This window comes from Myxocyprinus asiaticus, chromosome 11 (assembly GCF_019703515.2).
Source record: "Myxocyprinus asiaticus isolate MX2 ecotype Aquarium Trade chromosome 11, UBuf_Myxa_2, whole genome shotgun sequence".
NCBI lineage: Eukaryota > Metazoa > Chordata > Actinopteri > Cypriniformes > Catostomidae > Myxocyprinus > Myxocyprinus asiaticus.
In genome coordinates, this window is record NC_059354.1 from 36933444 (window position 1) to 36945060 (window position 11617).

The window sequence follows — 11617 nt, forward strand, 5'->3', positions numbered from 1 at the left end:
TGTGATTATTAGACCTACATTAATACTGATTTGATGCAGTAAGAATGCCTGAATGCCTCTTACAGACAGCATGCAGCTTATATACATTTAGACATCGCACAGATCTAACATTTTGAAGAATTTGTCCCATCTGCTTATACATTAACAGCTGTGTTTGCTTTAATATCTCATCAAGACAGTGCAGATTTAATCCCATCTGTTTACACTGGTAATTCATTAACAGCTGTGTTTACATTAATATCTTTTAAAGAGGGGTATTTTGATTAAAAACAGTGCAGAGTCTCATGCAGGGCGCTGCATTCATCAAAAGACACAAGCGCATGGGCAGACACATGCATGTTAGCATTGGAAAGCAGCCGGCTGTAATCAATCAGCGCACAGGTAGCGAATTTAGTCAGATCTTGGTAATGCCGCTATTTTTGTAGCATCGGTGGCTATTAAAATATTTAACTGAACAGAGATTCAGTTCAGTAATCGTGGCTGCACCCTGCAGTTTGTAAAGCACTGTGCTGGACAAACGTCTTTGGCTGTTGCATTTTAGTTTTTTCAGCGTCTTGTGCATGAGCATTGTGTTTTGTAGATGCCATGTAAAGTTTATCAACATTTAAAAATGCGTCTTGAAGTGAATTTCTAATTTAAATTTGACTGCCTTACAACTGCATGCCACTGGAATGTTAATATACATTGCAGAAACGTTGTCATTTAGAAATGAGATTGCATGGGTGTCTGAATCGAGATTGCGATCTTTTAATGATTAATCGTGCAGCTATAACATGAAGTATTTCCAAAAGGAGAGTAAATTAGAAATGCTTGAGTCAAGCCTCATCCTCGAGCCTCTCCTTTTCAGACAGCAAGCCACATGTTTACCATTTTCCACTCGAAGTTTATATGGGCACGCGAACATGTAACACTTGCTTTTAGCAACACTCCATGGACATTTCAACTTGGAACTACACGACAGGTGTAGTGAACCATGAGATGTTATTTTGCAAAACTGTTGCCACAGTCAGAGGTGGGTAGAGTAGCAAAAAACTTTACTCAAGTAAAAGTACAATTACTCAAGTAGAAGTAAAAGTAATAATGTTAAAAATTACTCGAATAAGAGTAAGTATCCAATAAAAAGAATACTTAAGTAGTGAGTAACTAGTTACTTTCACATATAATGTAATGGATGTTTACTCTCCTATATTCCAGTACATGATACACATTTAACTTGCATTACAGAATGATTAATAATAATAATGATGCTATTAATATTATTGTAAATAATGGAAATTGTCATCATTCACCACCATGTTGTTCCATACCCATATGACTTCTTCCATGCATCAAATTAAAGCAAAGTTCACAATTTTTTTTTTTAAATGCTCTAATTTACTCACCCTCATGCCATCCCAGATGTGTATGACTTTCTTTCTTCTGCAGAACACAAATTAAGATTTTTAGAAGAATATCTCAGCTCTGTTGGTCCATACAATGCAAGTGAATGGTGACCAGAACTTTGAAGCTCCAAAAAACACATAGAGGCAGCATTAAAGTAATTCATACGATCCCAGTTATTTTCAGAAGCAATATGATATATGTGGGTGAGAAACAGATATATATCTATAACTTTATAATATATAAAGTCCATTTTTACTATTAATTCTCCTCCCTGCCCAGTTGGTGGCGATATGCACAAATAATTGAATCACCAAAAACACAAGGAGAAGAATTTGAAAGTGGAGATTTATTAGTAAAAAAGGATTTAAATATTGATCTGTTTCTCACCCACACTTCTCATATCCCTTCTGAAGACAGATTGAACCAGTGTCATTTGAATTCCTTTAATGCTGCCTTATGTGCTTTCTAAGTTTTTGTACCCATTCACTGCATTCTAGTATAAACTAAAAGAGCTGAGATATTCTTCTAAAAATCTTTGTGTTCAGCAGAAGAAGAAAAAAAAACACACATATGGGATGGCATTAGGGTAAGTAATAGGGATGCACCGATACCACTTTTTATTTTCCGATCCGATTCCGATATCTGAAATCTCAGTATCGGCTGATACCGATCCGATACCGGTGTTGTTTTTTTCATAATCAGTTTAGAATATCTATACCTCATTGAGTGATGCTAATTATATGTAAAGAAACAGAAACCTTTAACTACACATTATTTCAATACAAATGTACAAACTATTAAGAAAAACTTTATTGTTAACTAGTCTACTGGATAATGCTGCTGCAAAATTAACAGTAATTGCAGTATAAGTGTTCAGTAGAAAAGAAGGCAGTTTTTTTTTTTTTTTTTTTTTTTTTTTTTTTTTGTAAAAAACATTCAACTTGTATCTGGAATTTAAAGGATTCAGATCTCTTTTTTTGTTCAATTTAGTTGTAAGATATCAGTTCACTTTTCATTCACAGTTATTTTTTGGAACCCATTAAACTTAAATATTGTTATAATTTGTAAAAAAAACAAAAAACAAAAAAAAAAACATAAATAATAATAATAATAATAATACATTATAACAGAATTTTAAATACAACAGTTACATATTTCAATCGTGCACCTTTAACTTTAAAACCCTCAGGCTTTTATTTTGACATTCTGAACTCTCCAGGAAGTCCTGTATGTGTCTGTTTGTAGGCAAGTTCACAGTAGTTTAATTAGCTTTTATTCAAATTCTGGTAAAATGCACCTCTGGCACCGTTCTAAATGCATATTATAAGTGAACCGAACTATTGAGCATCTACATCTGAGATGTTGTTTGTGAGTAGCGCTCAAATGTTGCGCAACGCATGAAGGCTAAAAATAGCCGCGAGTGTGTATGTAAACAGAGCAGCGCCATTCAATAATGTGCTGGCACTGCACGTGCATATTATATATTTACTTATTAAACACAACCTTTTGTGATTCACAGAGCTTTCACACGTCTTCAAGTGGCTTTGAATAAAATGCAAGAGTCATATGAACTACTTCATTGGTGTTTTTATGGTTCTTTTATGTCATTTTTGGAGCTTGACAGGAACGAACATGACTAACACACAGTATCGGATTTGGATCGGGCTCGTCAGACCGATACCCGATCCATCTAAAAACCAATACCGATCCAGGTATCAGATGGGTGCATCCCTAGTGAGTAAATAATGCGAGAATTTTCAATTTTGGAAAAATTTGTCCTATAAGGAGATGTTAGACAGAATGCTAACCTTAATCAGAATTTATTTTCACTGCATGTTTTTCCCCCTCCATATTTTGAAAGGAAATGGTGACTGAGACTGTCAGTCCCTAACATTCTGTCTAACATTTTTTGGGTTCCATAGAATACAGAAAGTTTCACGGGTTGGAAGAACATGAGGGTGGGGAAATGATGATATAATATTAATTAAAGGCTGAACTATCACTTTAAGGATGCTTCTCAGATTTGGACAATTCTATCAATTAGAAGAGAAGATTGGAAATGTTTTTCTAGTAATTATTACAGTGAAAAATGTGAACAGTGTCACACAGTCCCAAGTTATATATAATGTTTAATTATACATTGCAGCAAAATCATGCTTTATTCATTCCCTCTGTCGTTATTTCACAGCTTTTTATGTCCTGCGTGAATTTAGTTCAGTGACGGTCCAGCATTTTCAATGTAGAATTAAATAATTAGTTCCGTGCACGAAGGGTAAATTGCACCTTATCTCTGTGTTTGGAAGCTTGTTTTCTAGCTGCCTGCATCTGTCAAACGCTGTGCATGCGCCAGCCTTGCATGTGCAGAAATGCTCACAATCGTGACAGGCAGGGCAAAACATTTGCACTTAACGCAGATGTTTACAAGGATTTATACAGTAAGCACTGATATGTTGCAGCGCTGATATAAAAATCTAAACTAAGAAACTGAGGTCATAAGAGCCCACAGTTACAGATTCATGCTGAAAATGAATGAGTATCACCATGATACAGACAAGCCCACATTGTCACAATCTCTAAAACTTACCTCACCATGTTTTCTTTAGTTGGAGCTGCAATCTTAATCTTGAAATATGTCCTTGTCTTGGTGTAAAATGAAGGCATTGTGTGGAGTGAAGAAATGTTTGTTTTGCACGCTTCTGTAGTGTTGAACACGACTCGAGTGACAGCGTGCAGCTGTGAAGTTCCGCTGTCGTAAGAGTTCTATTCAAAAATCTCAATAAATTACACATTTATTAACACTTATTAAATCAAAACCAGTAATGTAATGACAGGAATGCTACCAATTGTAATGAAGTAAAAGTAAAAAAAAATTTCATCCGAAATTTACTTAAGAGAGAAAATTACCCACCAAAAAACATACTCATAAAAGTACATTTTTACCAAAAAGTTACTCAAGTAAATGTAACGGAGTATATGTAGCGCGTTACTACCCACTTCTGGCCACAGTCACTTAATTTTCATGAGATCAGGGTTTATTAACCAGACAAAGACTGCATAAGTAGGCTAAATTGACAATTTTGTAAAAATCTAACCACATAGCATATTAATAGGAAATTTGTTGATGTGGTTTCATTTTGCTCAAAATGTTTGCACTTTTGTATATTTATTTTATCACTTGCATTTAGCATTGTTTTTTTTGTTTTTTTGTTGTTGTTGTTTTTTTTTTCTGTATCCAACGACCCTATTAGAATAAATCATTGACCCATTTTTGGGTTCCAACTCAGTAGCCTAAAGCCACTGTTTTTTTGTGTTATCAACTCTATACATTTTACAATTTTGAAAGGGCACAGAGCAGATATATTTATCTTAATGGAGGATTACAATGCATCTCTGTTCATCAGGAGTACAGCTGTCAGCTTCTGCATCTGGTAATAGCATAATTGTGCATGTCTTTGTGAATATAGATAGTGTTTGTAATACTTGCCAGGCTTGGAGAGAATTATGTCATCCAGACTGGAGTATAAATAAGCCTGACGTGATCACTGAATGCCACTTAAACAGATAGCAAAAGAAAAGCTGCTCTTTAATAATGAAGGTACAAATCCACTGACCCTGGAGTCAGAAAGGAGAAAACTGACAGGGTGAAAGAGGGAGAGATGACTGGGAATTAACACCCATGGAAAGTATGCTGCATGGAGCTTTTGATAACACAGCTGCCCTTCTGCCCAGCTCAGCTGATTTAGATTTTCCATCAAGATGGGAGGGGCAGCATGAAAGAGAACATACCATGAGATGAATGATACAGATCATTGTTTAACCACTCCACATGTCCTGAAATGGTGTGACAGGATTTACCAGAGATTGGCAGAACTGGATCTGAGCTGCATGGAAAGCAGTGGCACATATTTTCCAGGCACTTGCACTCTCAGGGTATGTGTGTGTGTGAGTGTGTGATTAGTCAGCAGAGGCAGCCGTTTCAGTCCAGAATGGGGAAAGTGGAGCGGAGTCTGCTAGCTGAGTCTCCCCCCCTCCCCCAAAGTGGGCGGAGCCTACTGTGCTATTGAGAGAGGCTTTTATATAAAAAGGCTATGGGTGAGTGAGCTGCAGTCTTACCAAGCCTTGAGGACGTTTGATCAGTGCTGTAGGAGGGCAGTCGCTTCCAGATTATTCTCTCTCAACCAAACAGCATCACGTAACCACAATAGGAGGACACTTTACCTTCATCAGCAGTCGTTTGCATTGCTCAGTTTGGCTTTGATCCATTTCCTGCCTGAAAACGCTCAAGGCTCTTTGCTGGCACAGTCTTGCGTCAACTACAGTCTTGGCTTAGACTGAGACCATCTGAAAAGGACAGGGAGACGGGGAGAAAATTAGCAGTCAGGAAGGGGAATTCCAAGCATTTGTTTCCTGAAGCAGGCTACATTTGTGTCCTCACGCTGGGGAAGGCAAAACGGACGCGTCTCAGCCCCTCCTGCCCTTTACATTCTCTAACCTCTCAAGTCCTCCAGAGGATCCGTCAACGGGCATCAATCATGCATCTGAAAACCATGAAGTGCAACCCTTTCTGCCTTATCGCTTCCTTAGAGGATCCAGTTATGTTTAACAGCCCTGTGGAGAGGGTAAGTCTTCATGGATGCAGTGCTCTGCTTCCAGTGTTTAAATCTATGATTTGGTGCCTCACAAGCTCTAATTAGTTTTAGCTTTAAAAAATATATATTGCATGCTTGGAACAACTCCTAGTATGCACATTATTGCAGTCATTGGTCAAGCACAAATGATGAACAGATGATAGAAAGACATTAGACAGCTACTGTGGACGTGTGGCAATGTGATTGATAGCCTCATATGACCTCTGATAACTGCAATTTGATTTGTGTTTTCTGTTTGATTTGTCATTGAATAAATGACCTACTTAGGTATTTGTATATTATTACTTTATTGCAGTGTTCGTGTTGCACATAATACATGTTTCTATAGTTCCCATAACAGTGAGCAAATATAAGCAATTCCCACCAAATTATTACACAGCATGGCGCATGCACATGTAGTTCATTAGTATTAACTTCTTATGTAGATACATATTAAGAGGAATATAAAATAAAGTGTGACCTATTTATCTAATGAGCTAGCTTGTTTGGTTATAGTAGAGGTTAGAGAATGGAAGAGGAGGCTGTGGAAACATTGACTGAGCTTTCGGGTGGGCTAAATAAGTTATGTGATTTTGAATCTGATGCAAGCTCTTACGCACAATTGCATGTACTTACGTAAAAATAGACACAGCAAGAATAACTCTGTATCTGTGGTCCATAGTCTACTGTACTAGTCTTTGTAGCCTGAAATGGTCCATCAGGACTCCTTTTGTCATATCTGTCTGTGTGTTCACATTTTGAAGTAAGTCTCTCTGTTACCTTGGAAACCAATATCTTGCAAAGCACTGACAGACGTGGTCATTTCAGGATGTGTATTAGATTAGTACAGTGTGCGTCAGTACGGTTTAATATAGAAACATTTACTGAATATCAATCTATCAGTATCCTGAAAAACAAGCTAAATTAATTCAGCATAATAATGCCTGATTGGCCTAGTTATTTAGACTTAAAATGGATGCCAGTCTGAGAATGCTCCTTGGTGTACTCTTGTTCCTTTGAGTCACCTGCAAAATATATCTGCATTTCCACTTCCATGAAGACATACAGTACTTAGCCAAATGTATTAAATTGAGATGGTTTCTTCTCATCCACAGGCCAGTTTTGAGGAGCTGTTTCGTGCCTTTGACAGCAATGTCACCTTCCAGTTTTTTAAGAGTTTCCGTCGGGTGAGGATTAATTTTACTGATGCTCTGGCAGCTGCGGAGGCAAGAGCAAAACTCCACAAAAGTGACTTCAACGGCAGGGAGGTGCGACTCTATTTTGCCCAGGTATGTCACCTAGCAAATTAGTCTGTGTGTGTGTGTGTGTGTGTGTGTGTGTGTGTGTGTGTGTGTGTGTGTGTGCGCACGTTCAAATGTATTCCTAAATAGCTGAGCTAGGTTTTATGTCTTGTTTTATCACTCTACATTGTAACTTCCTTATAATTAATTATGATTAACAATAATTTCAACTGAAATTAATATTTGTCTGCTTTGTGTCCGGGTCCAGATCATCCTATAATTTGTGATAATGAACTTCTGACTGTACATTAGCTCTTACTTAGTCATCTGTAATACAACACCATATCTTAAGCAGATGTGACGCAACATACTTAACTTGTCAAGTCTTCACTGAAAGTGAATCAGAAACCAATCAAAACAAAGTTGATGTTCAATATACAGTTGTGTGGAGCACGCTGGTAGACCAATTAGAGTGCCCTGTGGGAAAGGTTACCTAACGTGACAAACCGGAAATATCAACCATTATTTATTTATTTCAACCATTTATCATGTCACACCTGGTTAGGAGAAGGAGTGCAGCATAAAATTCCTAATTGTATTAGACAGCCTTTAAGCGTACTGATTATTCATATCAAGCACATAAACTTGTCTTTCTTTTCCCAACTTGCTTTTTTTCTAGTCTGTGCACATTGGCAGTCCACACCTGGAACCTCCTAAACCAGATAAGCAGTTCCTCCTCTCCCCTCCTCCATCACCTCCTGTGGGTTGGGAGCAGTCCAAGGACGCCACACCTGTCATTAACTATGACCTTCTGTGTGCCATCGCAAGACTTGGGCCAGGTACTTCACAACTAGCGTCTCACATTCCCTCTGACTGTTAATCAGTTCTTAGTTTTCTGCGGTCAAGTAAGATCATTAAAAAAAACTGTGAAGCACACATAAGTAGAGCTGTCTTTTCTTGATGTCAATTTGTTGTGAATGGCCTCGGCGCATGAATGGCACATACTTTTAAAACGAAGAAAATTATGGTAATTTTTGACTGCATTGCTTTGACAAGAATGAAGGGTTGACTTTATTTTAGTATTAAGTTCTATCTCTTCTGCAGGTGAAAAGTATGAACTCCAACCAGGTACCCCCACCACTCCCAGTGTGGTAGTACATGTTTGCGAGAGTGACCAAGACAGCTCAGGAAATGAGGAGGATATGGAGGGAGGCCAACATCCCCGTCGGAAAATCATCCAGACCCGTCGACCAGAATACACTTCCTCTGTCATGCAGTGAGCCTTTGGAACAACTCATTGTGGTATAATTCTTTTACTATAACAGGGCCCTCTGGGGGATCTGCCATGGCATGCTGTTGGTCCTCCACACCACTAGAGGATGCCTTAAGACAGAACCTAGCCCTGTGGAGAGAGACATTGTGTATGTCCAGCACCATCTCACATGACTATGGGGTTCATTGCATGCATTCGCTGGTAGAGTGACTCATTTCTCTGTAGTAAAATGTCTGTTTTTTTTTAAGTTTTTTTTTCAAAGTTTTTTTTAAAGAGTGCTTTCATTGGTATCTGTGGCCAAGGTGAACATGAGTCTCCTATTGTGTAGAGTGTTTTATATCTTGGGAAGCATGCTGTGTCCCAGTCAGTGGATGTGTTTTTAATATGATTTTGTATTTCTTTATATTTACTTGACACTTTCAGACTCGTGTTAATTCAACCCTCTTAGGTACTCATGAGCAATCCAAGATTATTTAATTGAGAATGAGAGTAAATGTTGAGGGGGAATATCTTTTTGTCATGAAATTTGCCCATTCATTCGACACTGTAAGTCTTGTTCCACCAACACGTTCCTATATCACAGATCATAATTAAGTGCTACAATAAGACAGACAATTATCTATTTTCTTTGTCAAAATGCTTGTGATATTCAATTTTTCTGGGGGAAGGTTTTCTTAGGGTAATGCGTGTTCAATGTTGCAATGTTTTTAACAAAATTAACTATATTTTAAAAAGCCTTAAACATCAATTGGACATCTTGGCCCTTGAAGTAATTCCTACATTTTTAACTGGATGGCATGGCCTCCAAATTCATCAACTTCAGTTGTTTTCATCATGTAGGACCATAACACTGTAATAAACCTGTCAGTCTTGATGAAGAACTATTACACTCTGTACCAGGACGAGCACCAATTAATTTTGTTACATGCAGCTTAATAATGTATTTCTGATGCCTTTTATTGTTTGTCTTTATATATGATATATTCTTTTATTTTTATTTTTTTTTTACTTGGTTTCGAAAATGTCACTGACATGGTAATGGCTTGGGTGTTTACCCTGTTGTAAATAAATCATAGATAACCACCATAACTTGACATTAAAACTGGAGGTTTTCCTCTCAAAGTTGTGCTGTGTCCTTTTTTCACACATTTTTCCCCCATTGAAACAACTGTATTTTTGTCTGTGACCTTGTGAGTGTTCTGACTTCTAGCCCACATGCCTCTTGAGTTTTATGCTTTTAGCCATTTTCAAAAGATGACTCAGCATTCATCCAGCACACTGGTATTGCAATTATGACGCAAGTCGCAGACTTTTCAAGGTGATGTCTCTTTTTTTTTTACTTTAAAATAGAATCTGTGAGTTTCAAATGCCTGCCTCAATGTACTCCATTGTTCCCTCATTAGAGTGGAGTTATTCACCATCAAGGTTAAGTTGACAGAGGTGATAGAAATATCTACAGTCCGCTGATACTCTTGACTCATGCTCACCTCCACCAACATAACATCTTTAAACTAGCTCATTGAAGTCAAAAAGATACAACTGAAAACATTCCATCCAACGTGACGATGTAAATAAAATGTTAATAAAAGCATTCTGTCCGGTTCTTAAAGCAATATTAAACATGGAAGGTCTTTTCTTTCAAATTATTTTGTGACACAGACATTTTGTGGCTGATTGGAACAGTATCTGACCAAACATATGACTGCCTGGCTGCTAGACATTTCACCCTGTAGAAGCTGATGACCTTGACTTGTTTAAGATTCATTAAAGCTGTTGACATCTTGAGAGGGTTGGATCCTTGTTAATAAGTATGTCTCTGTGGTCATAATGGGGTGGAACTACGAGAGGGACTGTCCTCAGTGTATTTTGTTGGTAAGCTTCAGGGGTACCAGCAGGAACAAATCACAACATTTCTTTCTAGTAAGTCATAAGAAAGTTTCCATTACCACCAAAGACTTTGAGGTACGTCCATTTTATGTTATATATCACTTACTCTTAAATATATAAATTTGTATAGCAGCTGGACTTAGATGCATAGATATACTACTGTCCTACCCTTCAATTGTTTGCTTGCACCCACTCATTCTTTATTATTATTATTACATATTTTAAAATAAAAGTCATCAAAACTATGAAGTAGCACAAATGGGGGCTTGTTGGATAACACTGTTGTTTAAAAAAACTAATTATAAAAATAAAAATTATAAAGGTTCCGGTTGCTGCCAATGGACTGTATTTTCCAATATATGCAATTATATGGATACAGTTTTCAAGAATTTTAAAAAAACACCGCTAAAATTCATCAAGATGTAATTTTTACATTACAAAGGTTTTAGCAGGCTACCAGTAATGCGAATGACCAACTCACATTGTTTTGTTGATGTTTTTTAATAACTGAATATGGTATACTGTATGTATTCTACATTTTGGGAAAATCTCACCCAAAGTAAGTCAGCATATCTAATAGCAGCCTTCTAAAAAATAATATATTTGTAAAATTTCAGGATTTTGTTCTTCTAAAATAATTGAAAACTGTACTCATAAATGAACATGCTGGCTTCAAGTGTAGAAAGTGAACCATCATGCTGGCAGTCTACTGCAACCTTTAGAATGTGAAAATGCTTTTCTTTTTTTTTTTTTAAATAATACGTTTTTGTTATGTTTGTACATAAAAGTCAATTGAATGAACGCTTGGACACCGGCATTTTATTGCAGTTTCTGGAATTTTTAGATGTAATTTTTAGACCGTAAATGAACATAATACCAAAAACTATATTTTCCCACTCTATGTTTTTGTTCTCTGTTTTATATAGCATCCAATTACTGTTTTACTGAGTGACAAATCACTCACAATGAGCATTTGGAGTGAATTTTGAATTAATCGCGCAAATGGGCAGAGTACCAGTCCTGAGCAAAGGACAAGGTATTCTCCACACAGCCAATCAGGTGTGAAGCCATGGTACCTACCCTTTCTGTTTCGACTGAACTGCTGTTGTTTTCGGATTTGCCGTTGTGTTTTATTATTTGTTGTTGTGCTTTTAAATTGTTATTTTGTCTTTGGATTTGCCGTTGTGTTTTTAGATTTGTTATTT

General features: G+C 37.0%; 1 protein-coding gene across 4 annotated transcripts in view; it reads left to right on the forward strand.

Annotated features, from left to right (window-relative positions):
• LOC127448515 (calcipressin-1-like) overlaps nt 1–9647 on the forward strand; it is a 33133-nt gene extending 23486 nt beyond the window's left edge. For 3 of the 4 annotated variants that reach the window (XM_051711128.1, XM_051711129.1, XM_051711131.1), the window contains 3 exons: nt 7127–7300; nt 7932–8091; nt 8357–9647. In XM_051711128.1, the coding sequence (XP_051567088.1) occupies nt 7127–7300; nt 7932–8091; nt 8357–8532 (510 nt within the window). In that variant the 3' untranslated portion in view covers nt 8533–9647. Of the gene's footprint in view, nt 1–4587; nt 6003–7126; nt 7301–7931; nt 8092–8356 lie in introns of those variants that run through there. The other variant, XM_051711130.1, reaches the window with a different exon arrangement.
• The last annotated feature ends 1970 nt before the right edge of the window (nt 9648–11617 follow it).